Source organism: Eptatretus burgeri, chromosome 3, assembly GCF_056783735.1.
Source record: "Eptatretus burgeri isolate ZD-2024b chromosome 3, Ebu_testis_v1, whole genome shotgun sequence".
In the NCBI taxonomy this organism is placed as follows: domain Eukaryota; kingdom Metazoa; phylum Chordata; class Myxini; order Myxiniformes; family Myxinidae; genus Eptatretus; species Eptatretus burgeri.
This window is the reverse complement of record NC_140963.1, coordinates 111,571,149-111,598,223: the sequence shown is the minus strand read 5'-3', so window position 1 is coordinate 111,598,223 and position 27,075 is coordinate 111,571,149. Positions and strand designations below refer to the sequence as shown.

Sequence of the window (27,075 nt, the reverse complement as noted above, 5' to 3'; positions counted from 1 at the left end):
GTCTGATGAGACCAAAATAGAGCTTTTTGGTTTAAACTCCACTCGCCGTGTTTGGAGGAAGAAGGATGAGTACAACCCCAAGAACACCATCCCAACCGTGAAGCATGGAGGTGGAAACATCACTATTTGGGGATGCTTTTCTGCAAAGGGGACAGGACGACTGCACCGCATTGAGGGGAGGATGGATGGGGCCATGTATCACGAGATCTTGGCCAACAATCTCCTACCCTCAACAAGAGCATTTTCGATGGGGCGTGGCTGGGTCTTCAAGCATGACAACGACCCGAAACACACAGCCAGGGCAACTAAGGAGTGGCTCCGTTGGAAACATCTCAAGGTCCTGGAGTGGCCTCGCCAGTCTACAGAGCTGAACCCAAGAGAAAATCTTTGGAGGGAGCTGAAATTCTGTGTTACCCAGTGACAGCCCCGAAACCTGAAGGATCTGGAGAAGATCTGTATGCAGGAGTGGCCCAAAATCCCTGCTGCAGTCTGTGCAAACCTGGTTAAGAACTACAGGAAAGGTCTGATCTCTGTAATTGCAAACATAGGTTTCTGTACGAAATATTAAATTCTGTTTTTCTGATGTATCAAATACTTATTTCATGCAATAAAATGCAAATTAATTATTTAAAAATCATACAATGTGATTTTCAAGATTTTTATTTTAGATTCCGTCTTTCACAGTTGAAGTGTACCTATGATTCAAAATTACAGACCTCTACGTGCTTTGTAAGTGGGAAAACCTGCAAAATCGGCAGTGTATCAAATACTTGTTCTCCCCACTGTATGTGTCCATGTATTTTATATCCACTGTGGCCGCTCGCTTTTACTAACAGGAAATGGTATGAAATTGACACCTCTCATCCACAGATATGTCTCATATTTCCTTTGCAGTAAGTTCCCCGACAACGTCACTTCTAACAATGTCATTTTGCTATAATGTCGCTATCCATAGGGAGCACTTTTCTCACAACATCATAAGTTTTCCATTTCACATTGTCAGTTCCTGTCAGTGCTTTTTATCCCCCTCCAACCAACGAAGTTGGCGGGGGATATAGAAATGGGTTCCGTCCGTCCATCACATTTCGTTTCCGGAGCTTAAGGCCCGGTCACACCTTGACGTTTTAGCCAGCGATGGCAACTATTAAAATGTATGTAAAACGTTGGCTTACGTTGAACTTTTGATGTTTTTTTTTTAAAGATTCGGACGAATTCATAGCGACTTGGTCTTATGTATAACGCATTAGTAACGGACACAACGTTTCGTTGTGTTATAGATAACTTATACCAACGAATGCTGAACCTGTTGTCAGCCTACACAACCGATGCCCAACGATAGTCTAACTTAGGCATAGCGCGTTGCACGCATCGCCGACGATGTCGTGACGTAGCCTATTTAAAGGCTGACGCACAACGATTCGAATCATAACTGCCGTAGAAATGGAAGTGTCAACATCGCGGTCACACCTTGGCGATCTTGCCAGCGTATGCCGACCTAAGAAAAATGTGTCTAAAACGTTGGGGCACGTCAAATACGGTATGAGTAAGTTTGGTATACGTGAGTAGAACGCTAAAGTACGCTATCATACGTCGTAGTAAGTAGAGTACGTCAAGAAATTTTAAACATGTTCAAAATTTTACGACGTACTCGGCGTATGACACACGTTCCGCATGCGATGGGGATAAGTTGTACACACGATATGCGGACGCTTATACACGTCCACAAAGGCTACTTATAAGCTACTCATAAGTCGAAACACGTCGCGGTAATGTCTTTTTTACACGAAACTTATTTCTAACTTATGTTTGACGTGCTTTGAACCAATTCTTTACGTAGTCCCAACACACATCGACGTATGCAGACGTATTCCAATGACGTCTTCCGGTCGACATAAAAAAAAAATTAACGTGTTTCTAGCTTACAACTGCCATATAAAGACGTGTTCCCAGCGGTTTTGGGAATTGGTATATAAAAATGGTGTTCATAAAAGGGGAACCCAACAGTGTTTTCGAGTCGATGTGCATGTCAGCAGTAACAGTATCAGTATCAGTATTAGTAGTAGTTTGTTCATGTTGGCAGTAGTAGGTGAGTGTGAGTGTGAGGGGGAGGGTGTGGGTTATGATGGATCCACGCGTCCGCGTGTCCACGGGTAGGAGACATCTTTTCGCCATTGTTCGAAGTTCTTCGCGGCTAATTTTTTATGGGGCTTTTTCAACAATGAGCTATAGCTTGTTTTTACGATTTAGGTCTATTCATAACGGGTTGGACAAATGCACAATGAACTATTAATGTGCATAGAGCGCTTTGATTACTTATCGATACGATATACCAACGAATAATTATTGTGAAGCCGGCGTTCGCAAACTATGCCCAACGATAGCCTAACTTATCCATATCGTGCGGCAGTTTATCTTTGCCGGTGACGTAGGGTTTGCTATTCATAGGCTGCCATTCAACCATTTAAATGGCTGCATCTCCACTATTGAAAGTAGAGGCTTGCGCTCAAAAATTGGATTTTTTTTACACTCAACGACTTTTAAACGGTACCACTCAGCTATTTTCATTGTTTACAATGAACGATTTAAATTGCTGTCACTCGCCTTTGTTTTTTGACGCTGGGGTTTGGAAATTTGAAGCGTTTCTTCTGAACGTGTTAAAACGCTCAAACTCGACTATTTTAAATAGACGCTGCCGATGGACAATTGGAATCATAGCCAAGCTAAACATCGAAGTGTGAACATCCTCGTCATGCCGAAGAAAAGTTTGAAGAATGCTGCAAATAAGTGTCCTGGCCGTGGCCGTGGACGCTGACGCAAGGACGATCCATTATACCGACGTTTTTCAGCCGATGAGTAACTTAAAAGTAACGTCTGTCGATGTGTGGCAACGATCGCGTAACGTGCCAACAACACGTTAATCATAGCTTAGAAATAAGTTTCGGGTACGCTAAACATTACCTCGGCGTGTCTCAACTTATGATTAACTTACAAGTAGCATGTGTTGACGTCTGTCAACGATCGCAGACCGTGCATACAACTTGTGGCCAGCATAGCGGAACGTGTGAGTCATACGCCGGCATACGTCGTGAAATTTCAAGCATGCAAAAATTTGAGGACAACCAAAAAGTACGTTTAAAGCCAACGTACAACGACGTATGGCAGTGTTTTTCAGCGTGCTCTCAATGTTATCAAAACTTACCCATAACGTATTCAACGTGTGCCAGCGTTTTAGAAAAAAAATTCAAAAATCGGCATACGTTGGCTAAAACGTCAAGGTGTGACCGGGCCTTTAAATACAAATCCCCTCAAGATATATTTACGAAATTTGGTACACAAATCAAGCAAGTGGTGAACTGGTGCCTTTTGATATTTTCTAATTGATAGGTCACACGGTTTGGCAGCCATGTTGGATTCAAGAAAAATATGAAATAATGTTTTCTCTGGAATCACATGACCTAACAAAGCGAAAATTTGCAACTATCATCTTCCATCATGTCTGCATACATAGTAAAAATTAAGATATCACAAGTCACATGTTTTGGCGGCTATCTTGGATAGAAAAACACACCTCATCTGATCAACACGAAACTTCACACACGTATTCCACTGAAGGATTGGAGGGAGAATGTAAATTTATGATGTCATAGGTCACAAGGTCCGTCAGCCATCTTGGATTGAAAATTAATAAATTATAGAAATCTTCTTCTCCAGAATGGCTGGACAGATTGAGGAAAAATTTCACATACACTTTCCCCAACACATCCTTTCAGAAGCTTGTTAATTTTTAATTGATAGTTCACATGGTTTGGCGGCCATATTGAATTTACCCTAAAACCTTCGAACATCTTCTCCCGAATGGCTGCTCAGATTAAGGGAAAACTTCACATACATATTGCACACGCTTATGGAATATAAGTTTATTATTCCTCATTTACTATGGTGGGGGATATCGAAGACTTTGTCTTCAATGGATGCTAGTTTATATTGAAGTGAATTTCCCCTAATATAAACTCACAACACAGAGGTGTTGTGGGAGGTGGATTCGGCTCCATCATCATCCTCCTCACATTAGCCCACTTTCCCACCATTTCTACTCACACTCCACCTCCGCAAGCTCCATCCATGACCATCGTCGGTGAATAAATTACTTGACTTTACATGTTACTTTTCGTTATTATATAATGCTTTTATTTATTTTGCTTGTTTGGTATTTCATTTTATTATTAGGATGTTATTGACTGTCAATGTACCAAAATATGCTTTTAGTGTTCATTAAAGGTGTTTCATGAAAAAAAATTCGACCTGCGACACATTAAATGTTATTTACATTCATTTAAATTGGAAGTAATTTTCTTACAACGTTGTTTCAGACAGTGTCACACTTTTTACGGACACATTAAACGATGCTGTGGGAGAACTTACTGAATTACCATCACGCAAAGCCTCGTTCGCAATAATGCATCATTTTGAAAGTCACGTATTGGCCAAATACTTTATCCCCACTCCCCCTTTTTCCTAATTTTCTCTACATTCCCTTCACATCTTGAACAATGAATTGCCATCATGCATCATTCACACCACTTCTTGCCCTTAACTGCCAATAAGGCCCAATGAGGCCACATGGATGCTGAGCCTCAAAATTTGACACCACATCAGACTTCTGCAGTGTTAATTGGAAAGTCAAAATAGGGGACACCAGCAGGTAATCTTGACCAATGGTATTCAGTGCCAACACAGCCTGTCTTTTGCATAAACAATATAAAGATAGGAATATGAAGGTCAGCTTGCAAGACAAAGAAAATGGTGTGCAAAATTGTCACCATTAGGTTGTCTTCCTCGTTCCAGCTGAGAGTGAAGTGATACTGAGCATGACGTATGAGGATGTAGTCACCAACTTTGGAGAAATATAATCCATGATCAATCACAGGTAGAGATAGCCTGCAGCATGGGAATAGAATGACAAAAAGTCTTTCTTTTAACTGGAATCATACCAATAATACTTTTAACTGCAGGGACAATGGTTATGATTATAGAAATAGGAGTGCAAAAATGTCAGAAACAGGAATTAAGAGAAAGGCCATTTACATTTTATATAATCGGTGTTTTGACCCCTCACCTACCTACCCCCCCCCACTTACCCCTCACCTACCCACCTCCCTTACCCCCTCACTTACCGCTCACCTACCCCCCTTGATTACCTCCTCACGCACCCCCCTCCCTTACCACCTCACCCACCACCCCTTACCCCCTCACAACCAACTCTCCCTTACCCACTCACCTGCCTCCTCCCTTACCCTCACCTACCCCCTTACCCCCTCACCTACTCCTCCCTCACTCACCCCTCACCTACTCCCTCCTCCCTTACCCCTCACCTACCTCTCCTCGCTTACTCCCTCACCAACTCCCCCCTCTCCCTTACCCCTTTTATCACCCATCCTGAATTTATCTTCTCAATTGATCCACCTACATTACACACTCAACAGGTCCTGTAGATGGCCCCAAAAAATGATTCTGAAAGATCTCACACTTTGTTCTCTTGTGTGGCTTTGTCTCTCATGGTGACTTTGCCTGGACGCAGGGTGATCTCGTGTGTTGCAGTCATGAGGATCACTTCATTGATCAGTCGTGAGCCGCTGTCACGCTGATATTGAACTTCAAATTCGCTGAAAATGCTGTGTTGTTCACGACATTCATACAGAAATCGATAGCGACATCCACCCGCAAATGTGATGGAGTGTTGGTCAAAGGTTCGCAGATGGCCCTGACCCCAGACGCTGCACGTGGCTTCATACATAGAATGCAGGGATATAGAGAAGGGAGGACATTAAAGTTACAACTTATTGCAGAACAATGTTATAATAATAGTGAAGAAGCAATACTGTACACAGTACATCACGACGGTGCAGTACTACATTATAAAGATGTAGTACTAATATTATTAACTGGAATAGGTTGCAGACTTAATTGTGCATATCGATCGACGATTGAAAATTTTGACAGGTTTACGAATATAATCACTTAATCTCCCACGATGAAGCTGAGCTTCTTGGCTTATCATGAGCACATTGCAGACAGTTCAGTAGTCTGCCATTTACCGGCTCCTTTTTGGTGTTTCACCCTCTGCCCTTTCCTTGTTCTGTACCCCCTCTGATCCCCCCTCCCTCCCCCTAGCTTTTGCAGGATGCGTGTCTGCCAGTAACCTCCCTCTGGTGAAACTCTGAAAATCCAGAACAGTCACCATGCTAATTGTCTGTGTGTTGGTACCCCTGTCACCACCCATGGCACTGCAGCAGAGAACTTCTGTGACTCCATGGGCCTGACTCAATAAGGGAACTTTCTGACCCATACTTATTCTCATGGAAAATCCTCCCTTCTGGACTTGGTGATGACAAACTTCCCTGTGAATGTCTCCTGTTCTTCCTCTGCTTCAATTGGTTCATGTGATCATGTGCTTGTGAGAGTGCTATATATCCTTTTTGCCCCTATTTCTCAATGGTGAAGAATCACTTGAAAAATTCTCGAACCCGTATCCAGATTCGGATCTTCACCAAATTTGAATCTTCGTAGTGGCACTCCCAACCTGTCCACCAACTTTTTTGTGAATTCATCCATAACCTTTTGAGATATTGTCCTTCGTCTCGTTTTTGGCGTTGCTGTCCTTCGCCGGTCACCTTCACACAAAAAATATTTCAGAACGATTGCTTGAAAACTGTGGCCAGAAATCATGTGACAAACAGACAGACAGGCAAACAAACAGACAGACAGACATGGATAAAAACATAATCTCCGTTCACCTTTGGTGGCGGAGGTAATAAAGCGTAAAAACGAAACCCCTTAACTATAACTCAAAGAGTGTGGTCGCAGGACTTCACCGCTGCATCATTGGTCACTTTGCTTGCTCTGGTGACTTTGGGGCTCTTCTGCTGTGACTATGGTTCATCATTTATCACAGCCATTCTGCAAGCAGCTGTGGCTGACAAGGTCATTCCTCCCTCCACTTGTTCTTCCTGGCTCTTGCTTATTCATGGGCACCCACCCGCTCCCAGAATCCTCCCATGAGGGATTATTCTTTTATTGTTATTTCCATTTAATCCCTTCATCTCCATTTTAATTTACACTTTCTTACTGTTCTTAAGCTTCTTCTGCTGGCCCATGACATTATAATTATTGATTGCTTAATATCTAATGGCATGTGGAGATTCTTATGAACCTTCGCCACTTTTGTCGCCCTGGACCGACATTCCAATTCATTTTCGATGACATTCATTCCTTTCATTTTCTTATTGATGGTACGTTGCCAGGTCTCTCTTGGCAGGCCAACCTTTCTATACCCATCAGATGTCCAGCATACCGCTCTTTTTGCTATATCTTGATCCTCCACGGGCAACACTGAACCAATCCTTTTCCACCTTCCAAATGCCATCTGTGATGTTTTTCCCTTCCTGTTAACCGTTCAACCCCTCTCTTAATTACTGATTTACAATGTAATATTTACATTGTAAGTATTATGTAATATCCTGTGTTATTGAGTTCCTGTTTTTCTATGTCGAGAATTAATTTCTTCATTGTAATTAAGTGTGTTACTCACACGCTTCCATGGTGCAATTGTCCTCAAATTTAAACCACTTGGAGGTGAAGAGCTCAGACCATCCATGCTCAGAATAAAAAGAGCTCCACCCTCAGGACATTGTAAATTACTGCTCAGAGGTGTGTGACAAAAAATGATTGTGTTTCTTGGTCTATTATGGGTTGTCTCATTAGTCTCACCCTGAAGAGGATGTGAGGCCATTGTAATGCCCGTCGGCATGTCTGCATGTGTGTGGATGTGTCCACGTCTATATATTTTTGCTTTCATTTTTTTGCCTCTGCAACTGCTTGTCCAATTGAGCAAAACTTCACAACAGGAGGGACTCACCATGAAAATTTTTTTATTGATAACTGTGATATCATAGGTCACGTGGTATGGCAGCCGTATTGGATTAAAAAGAAAATTGACATCTCTGAAACCACTCAACGAAAAAAACTTAAACTTGTCATGCGTCATCAATTCCCCATGGAATATGTAGGGTGGCAATGATGATGTTGTCGGTGAAGTGGTAGTTTAGCCATAATTGGTTGAATCAAAATCCTTGTCCATAAAAACATCTGAAATTTCATATATCTGATTGAAGACCTGATGTGAGTGAAGAATTAAATTTATGATGTCATCGGTCACGTGGTTGATGGTGGGCATATTGGAGTTTAAATAACAATGTAAACAAGCTCAAATGAGCTAAGATCCTCGTCCTCTTAATGATGACGTCATAAAAACGAATATGACGTCATTGTGATGTATCAGGTTTGCAATAAATTATCTGTGCTAATGCCCAGCTTGATTCCCGCAAACAAAATTCAAGCAGCTTGTCTAGTTTCGGAGATAATGGTATAGGGGATTTCCATTAGCGGCGATATTATGACGTCAACTTTTTTTCTAGGAAGAATTTCCAAAATCGGAGATGGTTACTGCCTGCACGTGGGCTTTCTGCATATACATGGCAAGTTTCATGAAGATCCGATGAAAACTCTGGGTTGTGAAACAAAAAAATGTCAAAAAATAGGAATGACATCATAAAAATTGATATGACGTCATCATGATGTATCATATGTGCTGTAATTCATCTCTGCTTATGCCCTGTTCGATTCCCGCAAACAGAATTCAAAAAGCTTGGTTAGTTTCGGCGATTTCCATGAGCAGAGATATTTTGACGTCATAACTTTTTTTCTAGGAGGAATTTTCAAAATCGGAGATGGTTACTGTCTGCGCAGGATATGTTTTCATACATATGCCAAGTTTCAGGAAGTTTCGATGAAAACTGTAGGCTGTGAAACAAAATAATCCACAAGAAGAAGATGAAGAACAACATGAGTAAGACTTGGAGATCCTCCACGAGGATCTAAAAATCTCCTCCAGAACCCCACTCATCAGATCCATGTGAAACATTATACATATGATAGACTAGCCATGAGGAATATAGTTTGAGTTTTTTTTTTCATATTAGTTTTCATTGATGCAATTTAGCATTAATGTGCCCAAAAATGGTTGTCACATATCCTCATAATCAATCAATAATCAATGAAGCTATGGATAATGGCAATGTTTGTGACATAATTTGGTGCATGGATGATATGGGCATTTGTGCCATAATAGCAGTGGGCCATAATTAGTAGCGTGTTCAGGTTTTGTTCAGAATGAGCACATGAGCCAAGACTATGCACTGTACAGAGTGCCGTTCTAGTTTGTGTAACTTTTTGAATGCCTCACATGGCAGATCGGTCTTTATCTGAATCCGCTTGGTACAGTTTTACGAATCTTCAATGTCAATTTTCAGGTCATTATTATGGGGATGATACCAAGATATAGTTTTCCATGAAACCTGACAATGTCTTCTTCAACAGTGAATTTGACAAAACTGAAAAAAAAAACGATGTCTTCCTTTCTCAAACTCTCAAACTCAATGTTGCCATGATTAAAAAAACCCAATGTCTATAAGTTTTCCAAAAGTCAATGTTGCGAAGACGGTTGCTAATATGCTGATCTTTGGCTCATCAGTTCTTGGAAAGCATCAACTGAAGAAAGTGGAAACTTGGAGATCATCAACCAATCACTGCTACCTCAAAGTCTAACTTAGAACTCACCATGCACCCCATGCTTTCCTTTATTCTGCCCCTCACTAAAATCTGCAAATCTAATTTCTTCCATTTCCAAAATGTTGGCCATATCCACTCATGTCTGAATTAGCAGAAAAAAAAAAAACTTTGTTTCACAGTCTCATGACATCACGTTTGGACAATTCAGGGTCTGTTGCTTCCATATCATAGGCAGATCGCTTGTGTCTCTTTTTTTTTACATCCTCTTCTCCAACACTCCTCCTCTCTGCTCTTTCAGTCATCTGACCCTCCCCAGCAACCTCAGACTGACAAATTCTTCCAGTAACCCGATAAACCTGGTTGAACTTCCAAAATCCTGGCTGACTGCATACCTCACCTCCTTTGTTCCTCGCTTCTTCCAACTATGGAATCGCCCTCCAGAGGCTGTTCTTTCCGACTCTTCCCTCCAGGGCTTCAAGCAAGTAGTGCACTGCCACCTCATGTCATCCTCAACCTAACCAATGGTCTTTATTACCCTCATAAACCCTTCCAAAACCAACCCTCTAACTTGCTGCTTTCATGTTTCCTCCTCTTCTTTTTCTCTTCCTTTACTGTTCATTTGTTCCATTACTGGTTGTGCCAAATTGTTGCCCCGCTACCCTACTGTCAATTTTTTCTTGCTCTTCCACGATTCCTTGCTCTTGTCATGAGAGAAAAAGAATTGCAAGTTTCTGCTGGCAGGCTTGCCTCTTTCTTTTATCAGGCCTATACAACTCATGCAGAATAGAGAAGCAAGTCTCATGATCCAGGTTTGTAAATTTGATCACATCACTTATATTCTCAGGTGCAGAATGGAGTTTTTTTGGAAGAATGGACAGTGACAGCAAAGGGGTCACTGCGTGAGAGTGTAAAAGAAGAGAGTTAGGGTGACGGTAAAGCAATTATCTTTCACTCAAGAGATTAGTTCACAAATGGCATTGTCTCCCTGAAAAGGTAGCAGACACAGCAAGTAGGTTTAACCCAGAATTTGATATGTAGAAGGAAGCATTGGTGATATAGGATATTGGCAGGACAGGTCGGTGGCTTTGGTGGGGATGGGTGATCACTCTCTGCATGTGTACGTTATCATGAATGTGCTGTCAGTGTTTGGTCATTCTTCACCCCTTTCTTTAAAACACCAAAAGCAGAAGTTAAGATATTGTTACGTTTGAGGGGGGGGGGGGGGGTATGCATTCAAAGGGTAATTAGGATGTTTAATTAGGTATGCCATGCTGTTCGAGTGTACCAGGATCTCGATGTAATAAGTAGCACTTCAGTGGTGATAAGTTGTCTAGTAAATGTCCATTTCTTCAAGGGGGAAATGATAATTGTCACGTAATTAGATAGGGATACGGGGTAGGGTAAGTGTGTCTGCGTAAACCCCTTTTGGTATTCCCTGGAGGCTTGCCGTGACGTCACAGGACGGTGCTGCAGATGGCTCCGCCCCGTGATCACGATTGGTGGAGGGCAGCGGTAGAGGGCCAATGGGGCGGCTCGAATGGAGGTGGCGGGGACTCGAGGATAAAAAGGCTCTGTTCGGGAAAAAGGTGAAGAGGAAGAAGATCGGGACAGAAAAACTGTTCTGGTGGAGGTTGTTGTGCTGGGAGCGTGCTGTGTTGTTGCGCTGATTCGATCCTGGTTTTCATCGTGTCTCGAGGCCCTTCTGTGCTTCGTGCCTCAGCTCGGTTGGCTCTGGGGTTCTGCTGGCTCTGAGTACGGGGTCGAATGGTGGGCGGACCTGCCTCCCTCTCCTGCTCGCAACTTGGAGCCAGAACTGGTTCTCTGGCGGCTGTGAGCGGACTTGGGCCAGGACCAGGAGGTCGACAGTACCACGGTGTCTCCTGCCCCTGACGAGCGCAATGCCAGCTCGTCCGGCGCCAATCCAGGGACTGTTGCGTCCGCACCACGGGCCAGCCTGACCACCAGGACCAGCTACGTTTTGTGTGTGTGTGTGTGTGTGTGTGTGTGTGTGTGTGTGTGTGTGTGTGTGTGTGTGTGTGTGTGTGTGTGTGTGTGTGTGTGTGTGTGTGTGTGTGTGTGTGTGTGTGTGTGTGTGTGTGTGTGTGTGTGTGTGTGTGTGTGTGTGTGTGTGTACCTGGCGCCTTAGAGGGTTTGAGATTTGTATATTCATTGGAATTGTCTGTTTTCCCCACGCCCGAACCCACACCACCATCCCGTCGAATCGCCCCGGATCCCTCTTCTTGCCGAGTCTTGTTATTTCTGGTTAGAGAAATAAACGTTATCAACTCAGTGAAAAGCGACTCGTGCCACCTTTCTCGTCCCGTTTGCGGTAGAGCGATTAGAACCGCCATCTTTGGGTTATAAATAAATGAACCGCCTCCATCGTTTCGGCTCATTCTACGTTGGCGGGACTGTTCAAGTCCCGTGGACGTCACAATATACATATATATATATATATATCACAAAATTTGGTTTGATTTAACATTCCAAAATTTAAAGGACACGGGTCTAGTTCCAGAATGTTGTTGATTGGTGGGTCTCGCTGTGACGACCCCCTTTTTTGCATTGATATAACATGGATTTAGAGTTAATTATTTACTCTTGAGAAAGGTCAGTGGATGCATGGTTTTCATGTTGCTGATCGAAACGTTGAGTAATTGTTTGCTTATTAAAGGTTGGAGAACTCAAGATGATTTCATACATATGTACATGTAGATCGAACCTCCTAAGTCTATGAGGCAGCAGGGCACAGTTCGAGTCCCCTCACAGCACTACCTGAACGACCTGTTTGTAACAAGTGTCGCCTGCCACACTAACACATTGTCACAAACACATTGTCTCTGTCCTGATGATCACCAGTCAGGAGATTTACAGTGAGGAATAATAAATTTAGTGAAAGAAGCACATTGACCTGATGACATGATGCTGACAGATCTATGTTGCCCTCACCAACTCAAATAAGAGCGAAATCTGGTTTGATAACTCTGCTTTCATTTATGCGTGAACATATGGGCTATAATCTCAGTCTACAAAGACTTGAGCGGCACACAGATGCCATCCTAGTTTGGAGGTGACCTGTTGGCATAATTTATGCACATGACTCGAGTCATAATTTATGATTTATGAGTCATAACGAGTCATAATTTATGACTTATTTTATGACATAAATTTATGATTTGAGTCATAATTTATGAGTCATAATTTGTCAGTCTGAAGTCGTCATAATTACGACATAATTTATGCACAATTTATGACATCATGTCATAAGGCAGTGTTCTCCTTTTGTTATATGAAAACATACATGTGTATGTGTCAGGTCAGGTTCAATCTGTGACCTGCTGCAGGTACCATGTAAACCTGTACTAACCTGTTCCATGGTTGGGTTGTCGGCGACTAAACCGTCTCCCCCACCAGGTTTTCTGGTGAGGAGGGTGTTTGGATATGGACACCCAGCAGGATTAAAAACAAAACCTGTCAAAGGGTGGAGGAGCTCCTTGTGAGCCAACGGCCATCCATATCTAGTGCCCAACTGTGTCTGCAGACGTCCTCCTGCAGTTGAGTTACTTCTTATTAGGAGGTTGGTGGCAGGATTTGCATTCCGGCCACCGTAAAACCCTTCATTCCACAAAACGCAAAAACGCAAAAAAAATCTGAAAACCCACTTCGTGGAAGTACCTCCTGTGCAGCTTCCCTTCGCAGGGCAGCTCACCGGATGACGGGATTGGGGCAAAGCCTTCGGGACCCCCAATCTTTGATGATAGGAGGGAAACCACGGGGTAACATCCCTGGGTCAGATTGTGGGAGAGTGTGTCGGAGTGGTGCTGAGGTGTCATCCACCAGACGGCGGTCTCCTTGGGTTAACCTGAGGCGGTCCCTTCGGGTGGGTGCCTGGAATGTCCTATCCCTAAGAGAGGATGATCACCTGTCTCTGTTATCATCTGAGCTCAAGCGTTTGGACATCGGGATTGCAGCTCTCTCTGAGGTTTGGAGACCGGATTGCGGCGAGATAATGGTGGGTGGTTAGACCTACTATTGGTCTGGTCGCTCTGATGGTTACCATACCCAAGGAGTTGCTGTAGCTGTGTCCAATAAGCTGACCCCAATGATAATTGAGGTAACACCGGTCAACGAGCGTATTATGAGATTAAGGAATCGTCACTCCTTAGGTGTCATTTCCCTGGTCTCTGTTTATGCTCCGACTGAGGCGAGTGATCTCACCGTGAAGGATGCATTCTACGTCACACTCGAGTCTGTGGTTGATCAGTGCCCCAGACGAGATACACTTCTAGTCTTGGGGGAGTTCAATGCATCGACTGGAACTGATAGGGATGGTTATGAGGTGTGTGTTGGTCCCCATGGGTCAGGAACTATGAACCAGAATAGCACTAAGTTCCTTGACTTTGTAAGAAGTCATGGACTTAGGGTGGCTGGTTCATGGTTTCAGCGCCCACAAGCTCATCGCTGGACTTGGTATTCCAACGCTGGCGGCGTGGCAAAGGAGATTGACCATGTCCTCATTGACGGTCGTTGGAGGATGATCCAGAACTGCAGGGTCTACCGGAGTGCTCAGTTCCTCAATACTGACCACAGGCTTGTTGTAGCAACTCTAAAGCTGCACCTTAAATCCTGGAGAATGGTACCATCCCAGCCGAGGCTGGATGTTGCCAAGCTCAGGGATGAGAGAGTAGCTGAGGAGTTTGCGAACAGGCTGAGTGGACACTTGGGGGGTCTGGGTGCTTTGGGGGGTCCTGAAGAGTTGTGGAGCGCCTTCAAGACCACCATCCTTGATGTTTCCGGTGGATGTCTTGGAGCTCACCGCAGGGCAAAGAAGAATTTTGTCTCTCAAGGGACACTGGATACCATTGACCAGAGTCGCAGGGCCAGGCTGAATGGCAGAGCTGAGCTGTTCAGGGAGCTGAGGCGTAAAACTGTACGTGCACTGAGGGTGGACAAGGAGGCCTATGTGCGAGGAATCTGTGAGGGGGTTGAGCATCACCTGTGGACAGGTGATTCTCCTCCCGCTTACAGGGGAATTCGCGCATTACGTTCATCCAAGCCCATCCCTCGGAGCACTGCAGTTCGAGCAGAGAGTGGTAGGCTCTTGACAGAAGAGTCTGAAGTGAAGGCCCGCTGGGCCGGTTACTTTGAGCGGTTGTACCAGGCTGATCCCCCAGCTGTCGAGTTGGACGTCAAGGGTGTTACAATCCCTGTTGCTGACCCTCGAATCAACTGTGGTCCACCTTCGCTTGTGGAAACACGGGCTGCGGTGAACCAGTTGAAACGGGGCAAAGCTCCAGGGATCTGTGGCATCCATGCTGAACTTCTCAAGGCTGGTGGAAGTGCTGCACTTGTGTTGTTGCATGCAGTTTTGTGCTCTGTCTGGAACACAGGCATCATCCCAACTGACTGGAAGAGGGGCCTTGTTGTCCCTCTCTGGAAAGGGAAGGGTGATCGCCAAGACTGCAACAACTACCGAGGGGTGACGCTGCTCTCAGTGCCGGGCAAGGTCTTTGCTCGGATAATTCTTGATAGGGTTCGCCACCATCTGCTTGAGCACCAGCGTCCAGAGCAGTCAGGCTTTACACCAAAGAGGTCAACGATTGACCATATCCTTGCCCTTCGTGTCCTCACCGAACGCAGACGAGAGTTTCGGCAGGGGCTGCTTGCAGCCTATGTTGATCTCTGTAAAGCGTTCGATTCAGTGAATCGGGATGTCCTCTGGAGGATTCTTGGTCTTCGTGGGGTGCCACCAAAACTGATGGATCTGATGTCTGAACTCTACTCTGGTACTGAGAGTGCTGTGAAGTGTGGTGGTACCATCTCTGACTTATTTCCAGTTGTTACTGGAGTTCGTCAGGGATGTGTACTTGCCCCCACACTTTTCAGCACTTGTATGGACTGGATTTTAGGGAGGATGTCGGAGAGATCAAGTTGCGGTGCATCGTTTGGGAATGTCAAGATCTCGGACCTTGATTTTGCAGATGATGCAGTCATCTTTGCGGAGACTTTAGACATCCTTTTGGGGGCCCTCGAGGTGCTGAATGAGGAGTCGGAGCCACTGGGATTATGGGTTTCTTGGGTCAAAACTAAGATCCAGGCTTTCGGTGACATATTGGATGCTGCTGTCCTGTCTGTGTCTGTTTGTGGTGAGGATGTTGAGGTTGTGGAGAGATTCACTTACCTTGGCAGTGATATTCATGTCTCTGCTGGCTGTGAGCCAGACGTCAACAGATGTCTGGATTGGGCCTGGGGAGTCATGGATTCACTGGATCATGGGGTGTGGCGCTGCCGATATCTGTGTGGGAGAATGAAATCAGGTCCTTGGTGCTTCCAGTCTTGCTCTGTGGATGTGAGACTTGGACTCTGACCAGGGATCTGAGACGGAGACTTAACTCCTTTGGGACCAGGTCTCTTCAGAGAATCCTTGGCTATCGCTGGTCGGACTTTGTGTCCAACGAGCAGTTGCTGAGAGAGACTCAAATGACATTTCTTACCTGCAAGGTCCATGAGCGTCAGCTGCATCTGTGTGGACATGTGGTTTGTTTTCCTGACGCTGATCCGACTCACCAGAATCTCTCAGCGAGGGAGCCTCATGAGTGGAGCTGGCCAATGGGCCGACCACGTGCCTCGTGGTTACAGCAGGTTGATCAGCATCTCAAGAAGATGGGGATGGGCCAGGCATCTGCCTGGGGCTTGGCCAGACGGAGGCTCCTGGAGTACCGGCGGAAAGTGGATGCAGCGACGCGCTGTTCTGGCACATGCTCCCATACCTGACCTGATGTGTATGAAAAAAGCCCCCAGGTGATCTGGTGATGTCCATGTACTTGCACTATGGTTCTCTTTCCCACTCCTACCACTCTCCCTCCAATAAAATGAAGTAGATAAAGTGATAGATTGAATTAATGTGGTGTTGATAAAATGCAGGCAGGATGCACCAAATGGCCTATTGGTTCATGTCTATCTATCTGATCATCTTGTGCGATACATTAAATCACTGCAAAAAGCTAAGGTCCAGCACCAGGAATTTCCTGGCTGTTCCCCACACCAGCAACAAGACTTATGGTGAGCGAGCATTCTTCAGTTATGCTCCAAAATTGTGGAGCTCTTCCTTTTAACAACCACATTGTCTTATCAGTCAGCATTTAAATCTCTTCAAATATTACCTTTTTACAGTTGTTTTTTCTTAATCTCTACCCTTGTTTGTGCCATTCTTAATTCTCTACTCTTAATTATTATTTTGATTATTATTTCAAGAGCAGTTTTCAATTTTGTTTGAAATGAAAATAGCTATATAGGAAATAAATTGATGGATTGATAATGTGGGTGTATTATACCAGTACTGAGTGAAAAGTGAGTCACATGCAATAAACCCCGAGTCCCCATTCATTACCTGGTCGGTTGGCGTCTTGATTGTCTGACGTGCCTGCAAATACATGTTTTTATTTACATGCTTGAACAGAAAATGCAAAAGCAGATGCATTTTAACAATCTTTTTTGACAGGGTGAGGCATGGTGAGCATTATCATACATAACTAGTTCGACACTCGGTAGAGCGCACACCTTCGCAAGGATGAACAGTTTACATTTTGTATCACACTGATAGGCCAGATCTGGATCCGGAACAGAACCAAAATCTAATCGTTTTGTTATTGTCACACACCGAACCTGTCCACCAAGTTTCGTCTGAATCTGTCGATAATTTTTTGAGACATCCTGCTAAAAGACAAACAAACAGACAGACAAGAAAGGTGTCGTTCATAGCACTATACTTGCAAAATCAAAAATAAACAATAGCAATTAAAACATCAATTGGGTAATTTGGAAAATTTAACCTGTAAAGTGTTTTACATGATGGAATGTTATGCACATTTTCTAATTGCAACCTAATAGGTGTTTTGCCTGTTTTTGGTGGCATTGACCTTGACTTTTGACTAATTTTGACCAGATTTTATCAACATACATTGCACATATGTACAAAGAAACTGTGTAAGTTTCAATCTGATATCTTGAAAAATTCCTGAGGTTTGGCAATAATAGAATCACAAAAACATTCCATTAGATTATAATGGGATGAAATTGTTGTCATGGACACTGTTTACTCTTTGCCACTCGGGGCTTTTTCAATGCTTCTGGAACTTCTATTCCATGTGGGACTTTTCCTGATGCAACTAACCAAGATGAGCATAACCTGAAAACATAGAAAGAGCAATTTACTTAGTCAATTCTACTTTGCACTCTTTAAGTTGGGTACCTAGGTGGTTTACCAATGGGGGGTGGGACTTTTGACTACAACTGGTGAACCTCAAGTATTATTGCAGAAGGCCCTCAGCCAGAATGACTAACAGGGTCTATAGGGTCTTCAGGGAGGAATGGTTCCAATGGAGTCTATCAGGTTTCTTCGAGGTCTTTGGGGTCTTAATCCTAAAGGGTTTTCAGATTATAAAAGGTCTGCATGGTCTTAGGGGTCTTACCGGTCTGAAGAGTATTCAAGGTCTTAAGGGTCTGAGGGGTCTTAAAGGGTCGTATGGGTCTTATGGATTTTAAAATGTCTTTGGGCTTTGAGAGGTCTTAAGGGTCATCAGGGTCTTTGGAGCCTAAAGGATCTTTGGGTTTTTTGGGTCTAAAGGGTCTTCGGTCTTGAAGGGTCTTTTTTAAAATTGAACTTCGCCATAAACAAGGCTGAGAGCCACTAAATGTGAAGGGCCACTGACAAAAAGAAGAGGAAAAACTGGCAAAATCATCACCTCGTCCTGAAACAAGGAAACCTCTTCACAGGACCACTGTGCAGGGGGCGGTAACTCGGCCAGGTGAAAATGTTTTTTTTTGTTTTTTGGGGGGGGGAGGGGGTATTCAAGGGCGTTAAGGTTTTAGAGTGTCTTAGGGGTCTAAATAGTCTCAAGCAGTCTAAAGGAATAGAGGGATATAAATATATATACACACACACACACACACACACACACACACACACACACACACACACACACACACACACACACACACACACACACACACACACACACACACACACACACACACACACACGAGCGAGGTACCCATGCAATGCATGGGTGGGGCTCAGCAGCTGGTTCGTGAAGGACTTGGGCAAAAAATAGCGAAACTACAAATGCCGAATGTCTCGGGTGTATTCCCTCACATAATTTCCTCATTCTGCTTTAAACTCAACCGCTCTGTATTTTCATTCAAACAGCATCATTACAATCACAAATTAATACTACACCATGAATTTAACAAAATACAATATTATATACACTCGTGAAGTCAACAAAATATTTCAACGTCATAGCGAATCTGAAAATGCAGAATCCGCGAATATCTCTGGTGGAAACACTTTATTTCCTCATTTTCCTTGAAACTCAATCTCTACATGTTCATTCCAAACAGCATCAATCCAATCACAAATTAATACTATACCATTAATATAACAAAATACAATATAACAAACACTCGTAAGGTAAATGAAGATGAATGCCATTGTGACGTCACATCCGGATCTGGAGTAGCTTCGTTTCGGATCAAAACTCAAAATCATAATTGTATTGAGTTAATGATGAAAACTCCCCCCCCCCCAATTTAGGATACTGGCTGGGACCCAAAAACGTTCCACAGAATGTTTGAGGGGGCAAGCCCCAAAACTGAGTGAGTAGTTCAGGGACAGACAGACACTCCTGCTTTATTATTTATATATATATATATATTTTTTTTTTTAAATAAAAATATATCTGTATATATATATATATATATATATATATATATATATATATATATATATATATATATATATATATATATATATATATATATATATATATATATATATATATATCGTCTTGTCTTCTGGAGCAGGAACTAGATTAAAGTGCAAGTTCAAGTCTTATATTCTTGCTCGAAGCCAAACATAATAGAATTCGATCAAATTTCTTTCTTGCTGTACTCATCAAAGGAAAATTACAAAGCAAGGAAAAGTATGCTGAAAAGGGGTTTCAAGTGTACATATTGAGAATAATGTGCTTGAATCTTTGAAAAGAGAATACCTTATCTGGCATCATGAAACAGGCGTGTGAATAGATTGTGGATTACATCAACTGATTGCTGATAAGAGTACGTTTTGACTTTCAGTTGATAAAATCCATTCCTTATCCTGCCTGCTGATGCAGACCAACATGAGTCTTCATGAGAATCAGTATTTGTAGTTCCAGGTTTAAAGTTTTACTATTTTAAAAGTGGGATGGATGGATTAGTCCAATCCCTTTTAGTGGACTCACTTATTTATAAACTAGGCAAGATCCCAGAAATAATCACCTAATCATCATAAAAGACACTAGGAGATATCATATCCACAAGAAGCAACCGATACGAGCAATTGAGTTCCCCAATTGTCATCTTATCTGATGGATGGTGCACTGCACATATTAAAATAACTTGCAGAGTACCCGCCCAAAGGGTGATCTTGTTCCAAGCACGCAACATGTTCTTCTGACACATACCTTTATTTGGGTGGTGTGTTGGTAATTGACAGCTCCGTGTTGGCAAAGAAAAAATAACCCGGGTTATGTGCATAAAGCAAAAACGCCTAATGCTTACGATTCAAAACACATCACTGCACTGGAAAACATGGGGGCAGGAATACTGTACCAACTGCAAATGGTGGAGACTTGTAATACCCTCCCCTACCTGGAGGCGGCGCAACATGATACACATTTACATGGAGAATTTGCATCCACCCCCCTCTCCCCTCCACATCTAAGACCACCCGCAAAGATAAAAACACCCCTCTCCATTAATTGGGATCATGCTAATCCTCTCCAGCAAGTCTGGATGTAATAGGCCCAGAACTGTCGGAGGAGTAGTGCGACAAAAAACCCACAAGCAAACAAACAAATGCATAAACACCGGTCCGTGAATTATAGTAATAATTGTGAAACACTCCACCTATGAAAGACCAGTATGAATTTTTTTATGATTGGGTCTGGAATTAAAGTCAGACTGGACAGCTCAAAGGTGAGTGTTTTACTTCTGAGATATCTTGACAACTCCCATGCATGAATGAAGCAATGCCAATTTTGTTTCTTATTTAATTAATCTTTCCTTTTATGAGGTGTACAACAATCAAATGGGTATTTGTGTATGTAATACCAGGGATTGATGCGGTCGTACTTTGGTCGGAGAACAAAGGTGGTGGCTTGGTTGTCAGAAACTGCATTTTTATGTGATTAGATATTTTTGGGTATGGAAAGCCTGGTGTTCGCTGAACAGTTAAGGTGGCTGGCTTAATATCATAGGATCATGAGTTCAAGTCCCTTCCCTTTTATTGAATTAACACCAGGCCGGTTGACTCAGCCTGTCATCCTTCCAAGGTTGGCAAAATGAGTACCAATTTACTGGTAACAGGGGGCATTGCATCAGTGGTACAGTCATGCTGTCAGGAAATGATGCAGCCAAGCAGCCACAGGCTGCAGATGAATAAATAAATAGGGTAAGAAGTTACTGCAGTACAAAGTTGTGAGATCATAAGCAAACCATTTTAAATGTTGCTTTCATGAGAAGAAGATTTTTGAAGCAAACCATGGTTGGTTTTTGAAATAATTCCTGAATCTGGAATGGAATTCCTACTGCAAAGAGATGTTTTAAAATAGTTGTGTTGCATGTATTAGGAAACATTAAAAGGTGTATTACAGGGTGTTTCAAAAGTCCTAAATAATTGGAAATGTTTTTTAAAATTAGTTTTAGAAACTGTGCCTTTGAGGTGGATAGGACATCGTGAACTGATAGAATGACCACACACAGTCCAGATTTAATGTTACTTGACTTTTTTTTTATTTGGATCCATCTGGAATCGGTGGTTTATACCATAAGACCACTTACGATTGAAGATAGAGAGAATGAAATCGGAAACGAATTTGCTAAAATCGATGTGTCAATGTTAAGAAACGTTGAGAGAAACCAACATACAACAATTGATATGAGCCTGTATGTCAGTGGCTCGCAATTTGAGCAATTATCATAGAATTGTAAAATAAATATCCCTATGCTTCTGAATTTTTGAAACACCCACTATTTCATCATCATCATCATCTTGTTTCTTGGTTTCTCATTTCAACTGATTGTTATATCCACAATCGGGGATTCAAATCAAGCATTGCCATTTTAAAACGAATGCTTACATATCACAAATCACTTTTCCTTTGTCTCTTGAAAAGTCAGAATTTTTTTCCTTTGATCGATCGACACATCAAAAATCAGTTTCCTGTCTTATCAACACAAAAAATGTTTTATCTTGTCTATCTATACATCAAATATTTATTTTCTCTTGTGTCCATCTAATGTATTAACAATATAACACTTGAGGATACATTGTCAATATGATGGTTCAGGATACATTGTCAATATAGTGGTTAAGGATTCAATATGACGGTTAAGGATACATTGTCAATATAGCGGTTTAGGATACATTGTCAAAATGACAGTTAAGGATACATTGTCAATATGACGGTTAAAGAGACATTGTCAATATAGCGGTTAAGGATTCAATATGACGGTTAAGGATACATTGTCAATATAGCGGTTAAAAATACATTGTCAATATGACGGTTAAGGATACACTGCCAATATGACAGTTAAGGATACATTGTCAATATGACGGTTAAAGAGACATTGTCAATATGACGGTTAAGGATACATTTTCAATAAGACGGTTAAAGATACATTGTCAATATCGCAGTTAAGGATACATTGTGGATATGACTGTTAAGGATTCAATATGACGGTTAAGGATTCAATATGACGGTTAAGGATACAGTGTCAATATAGCAGCTAAGGATACATTGTCAATATGATGGTTAAGGATACATTGTCAATATGATGGTTTAGGATACATTTTCACTATAGTGGTTAAAGATTCAATATGACGGTTAAGGATACTTTGTCAATATAGCGGTTAAGGATACATTGTCACGATGATCGTTAAGGATACATTGTCAATATGATGGTTGAGGATACATTTTCACTATAGTGGTTAAAGATTCAATATGACGGTTAAGGATACTTTGTCAATATAGCGGTTTAGGATACATTGTCAATATGACGGTTAAGGATACATTGCCAATATGACAGTTAAGGATACACTGTCAATATGACAGTTAAAGAAACATTGTCAATATGACGGTTAAGGATACATTGTCAATATAGCAGTTAAGGATTCAATATTATGGTTAAGGAATCGTCAAAATAGCGGTTAAGGATACATTGTCGATATGACGGTTAAGGATTCAATATGACGGTTGAGGATACAGTATCAATATAGCGGCGAAGGATATATTGTCAATATGACGGTTCAGGATAAATTGTCAATATAATGGTAAAGGATACATTGTCAATATGATGGTTAAGGATACATTGTCAATATGATGGTTAAGGATACATTGTCAATATAACAGTTAAGGATACATTGTCAATATGACGGTTAAGGATACATTGTCAATATGACAGTTAAGGATACATTGTTAATATGATGGTTCAGGACACATTGTCAATATAGCAGTTGATGAATCATTATCAATATACTGGTGAAGGATACATTGTCAATATGATGGTTAAGGATGCATTGTCAATGTAACAGTGAAGTATACATTGTCAATATAGCAGTTTATGAATCATTGTCAATATAACGGTTAAGGATACATTGTCAGTATGACGGTTAAGGATACATTGTCAATATGACAGTTACATTGTCAATATGACAGTCACATTGTCAATATGATGGTTAAGGATACATTGTCAATATGACAGTTAAGGATACATTGTCAATATAGCCGTTAAGGATACATTGCCAATATAGCAGTTAAGGATTCAATATGATGGTTAAGGATACATTGTCAAAATAGCAGTTAAGGTAACATTGTCAAAATAGCGGTTGAGGATACATTGTCAAAATAGCGGTTAAGGATACAATATGACAGTTGAGGATGCAGTGTCAATATAGCGGCTAAGGATACATTGTCAATATGACGGTTCAGGATAAATTGTCAATATGATGGTTAAGGATACATTGTCAATATGATGGTTAAGGATACATTGTCAATATAATGGTTAAGGATACATTGTCAATATAACAGTTAAGGATACATTGTCAATATGACGGTTAAGGATACATTGTCAATACTAGAACGGGCACTCGGTAGAGCGCATACCTTCGCCGCCGCAACTTTTTTCCGGGCACATTTGAAAAACGTCATTTTAAAACGTCCATGACGTCACAACCGTCAGTCCGATTGACGTCAAATTTGGTGTGTAACCTCCTTGAAGGCAGTCCAACAAAATGGAATGATAAACACTGAAAAATTAAAAAGCTGAAAAATGACGTCATCTTTTGACGTCATTTTGACGCACTTCCGGGGACGTCACGTCCAATCGGGGACTACCATTCTGAAAGCTCGTAGTTCACTGAACGTTTTAACATTGGTTTCATGTCAATAGCTCTATTAGATCTGAAGCTATGCCTACAAGTATATTTTGACCTTGAGTGTGACCTTGACCTTGACTACAGAGTTAATTGGCAAAACCTGTACATCAATAAACAGATATTTTGGTACTGATCCTAATGCCTGGATTTGGGAGACTTTGCTTTATAAATTATATAGATATTTGAATGTAAAATATTAGGACATTTTAGCCACAATTGAAAAACGTCATGTTCAAACGTCAATGGCGTCATAACGGTCAGTCCGATCGAAGTCAAATTTGGTGTGTGACGTCCTTAAGGTAAGTCCTACAAAACGGTATGATCAAAACTGATGAGATCGAAAAATGAAAATTTACGTCATCTTGTAAGACGTCATTTAGACGCACTTCCGATGACGTTACGTCAAATCCGACACTACATATCCGAAAGGTATCTCGTAATGGAACAATCTGGCGGTGGTTGCATGTCGATAGCTGTATTATGAATGAAATGCTCAAAAGAGTGTTTTTGACCTTTTCATGACCTTGATCTTGACCTTTGACCCGATCGCTCCCAAAATCTAATCAAATCGTCCTTGGATAATCACGAATCATCCCACCAAATTTCATGCAATTCGGTTTAATACTTACTGAGTTATGCGAATAACAAACAAACACACATATTCACAAATAAATAAATACACAGCGACCAAAACATAACCTTTCGCAGAATGCGAAGGTAAAAATCGTAAGTTTAAAAATGACGTCATCTTGTGACGTCATTTTGACGCACTTCCAATGACGTCACTACCAATCGCGGACTACCATCCTGAAAGCTCTTATTTCATGGAACATTTTAATGTTGGTTTCATGTCAATAGCTCTATTAGATCTGAAGTTATGCCTACAAGTATATTTTGACCTTGAGTGTGACTTTGACCTTGACCATAGAGTTAATTTGCAAAACCTGTTCATAAATAAGCAGATATTTTGGTACTGATCATAATGCCTGGATTTGGGACAATTTCCTTTGCAAATTACATAAATATTTGAATATAAAATATCAGGACATTTTAGCCACAATTGAAAAACGTTATGTTCAAACGTCAACGACGTCATAACGGTCAGTCCGATCGACGTCAAATTTGGTGCGTGACGTCCTTAAGGTAAGTCCTACAAAAAGGTGTGATCAAAACTGATGGTCGAAAATTGAAAATTTACGTCACCTTGTGAAGTCATTTTGACGCACTTCTGATGACGTCACGTAAAATCTAACACCACGTACCCGAAAGGTATTTTGTCATGGAACAATATGGCGTTGGTTGCATGTCGATAGCTGTCTTATGAAGGAAGTTATGCCCAAAAGTTTGTTTTTGACCTTTTCATGACCTTGACCTTGACCTTTGACCCGATAACTCCCAAAATCTAATCAAATCGTCCTTGGATAATCACGAATCATCCCACCAATTTTCATGCAATTTGGTTTAATACTTTCTGAGTTATGCGAATAACAAACAAACACACATATTCACAAATAAATAAATACACAGCGACCAAAACATAACCTTTCGCAGAATGCGAAGGTAATGATGGTTAAGGATACATTGTCAATATGACAGTTAAGGAAACATTGTTAATATGATGGTTCAGGACACATTGTCAATATAGCAGTTGATAAATCATTATCAATATAACGGTGAAGGATACATTGTCAATATGATGGTTAAGGATGCATTGTCAATGTAACAGTGAAGTATACATTGTCAATATAGCAGTTGATGAATCATTGTCAATATAATGGTTAAGGATACATCGCCAATATGACGGTTAAGGATACATTGTCAATATGACAGTTACATTGTCAATATGATGGTTAAGGATACATTGTCAATATAGCAGTTGATGAATCATTGTCAATATAACGGTTAAGGATACATCGCCAATATGACGGTTAAGGATACATTGTCAATATGACAGTTACATTGTCAATATGACAATCACATTGTCAATATGACGGTTAAGAACACATTGTCAATATGACAGTTACATTGTCAATATGACAATCACATTGTCAATATGACGGTTAAGGATACATTAATATGACGGTGAAGGATACAATGTCAATATGACCGTTAAGGATACATTGTCAATATGACAGTTACATTGTCAATATGACAATCACATTGTCAATATGACGGTTAAGGATACATTAATATGACGGTGAAGGATACAATGTCAATATGACAGGTAAGGATACATTGTCAATATGACAGGTAAGGATACATTGTCAATATGACGGTTAAGGATACATTGTCAATATGACGGTTAAGGATACATTGTCAATATAACAGTGAAGGATAAATTGTCAAGATAACAGTGAAGGATAAATTCTCAATATAGCAACTGATGAATCATTATCATTATAACGGTTAAGGATACATTGTCGACATAACGGTTAAGGATACATTGTCAATATAGCGGTTCAGGATATATTGTCAATTTAGCAGTTAAGGATACATTGTCTATATCGGGGTTAAGTATACATTGTCAATATGATGGTTAAGAATACATTTTCAATATAGTGGTTAATGATGCATTGTAAATGTGACAGGTAAGGAACAAGTACAGTACTGTACTTCACAATCATTTGCTCCAATATCTGTAACAATTAACAGATATCTTTTCATAAACAAACTGACTTTGTCTCAGTTATTTTTTTTTCAAAATCTACAAAAGCCAAATGTGCAAACAAGGGGAGGCTTGCACACGGACATAATAACTCGGGATGGGATGAGGCAAATATATAGTCATAAGGATTCCTCAAGGTTGTTTTGTACATTAACAGGTGGAATTAAAGGGAGACAAGAAAAGACAACTTACCGCTGACTTGGATGCTTGCTTTCACGCATACTTGCAAAGTGAGAATACATATGGCCAAGGAACAGTAGGCTCGCATTGTTGCAACAAAGATTGCTGGTCGAATGGCTGAGCC

General features: G+C 41.4%; 1 protein-coding gene across 2 annotated transcripts in view; it reads right to left on the bottom strand.

The window, feature by feature from the left end:
* LOC147030734 (uncharacterized) overlaps positions 1-27,075 on the bottom strand; it is a 139,125-nt gene extending 112,050 nt beyond the window's left edge. For both annotated transcript variants that reach the window (XM_085875091.1, XM_085875092.1), the window contains exons 1-4: positions 26,964-27,075; positions 17,018-17,050; positions 5,526-5,784; positions 4,821-4,938 (exon numbers count right to left, since the gene is read on the bottom strand). In XM_085875091.1, coding sequence (XP_085731217.1) covers positions 4,821-4,938; positions 5,526-5,784; positions 17,018-17,050; positions 26,964-27,039 — 486 coding nt within the window. In that variant the 5' untranslated portion in view covers positions 27,040-27,075. The remainder of the gene's footprint in view (positions 1-4,820; positions 4,939-5,525; positions 5,785-17,017; positions 17,051-26,963) is intronic.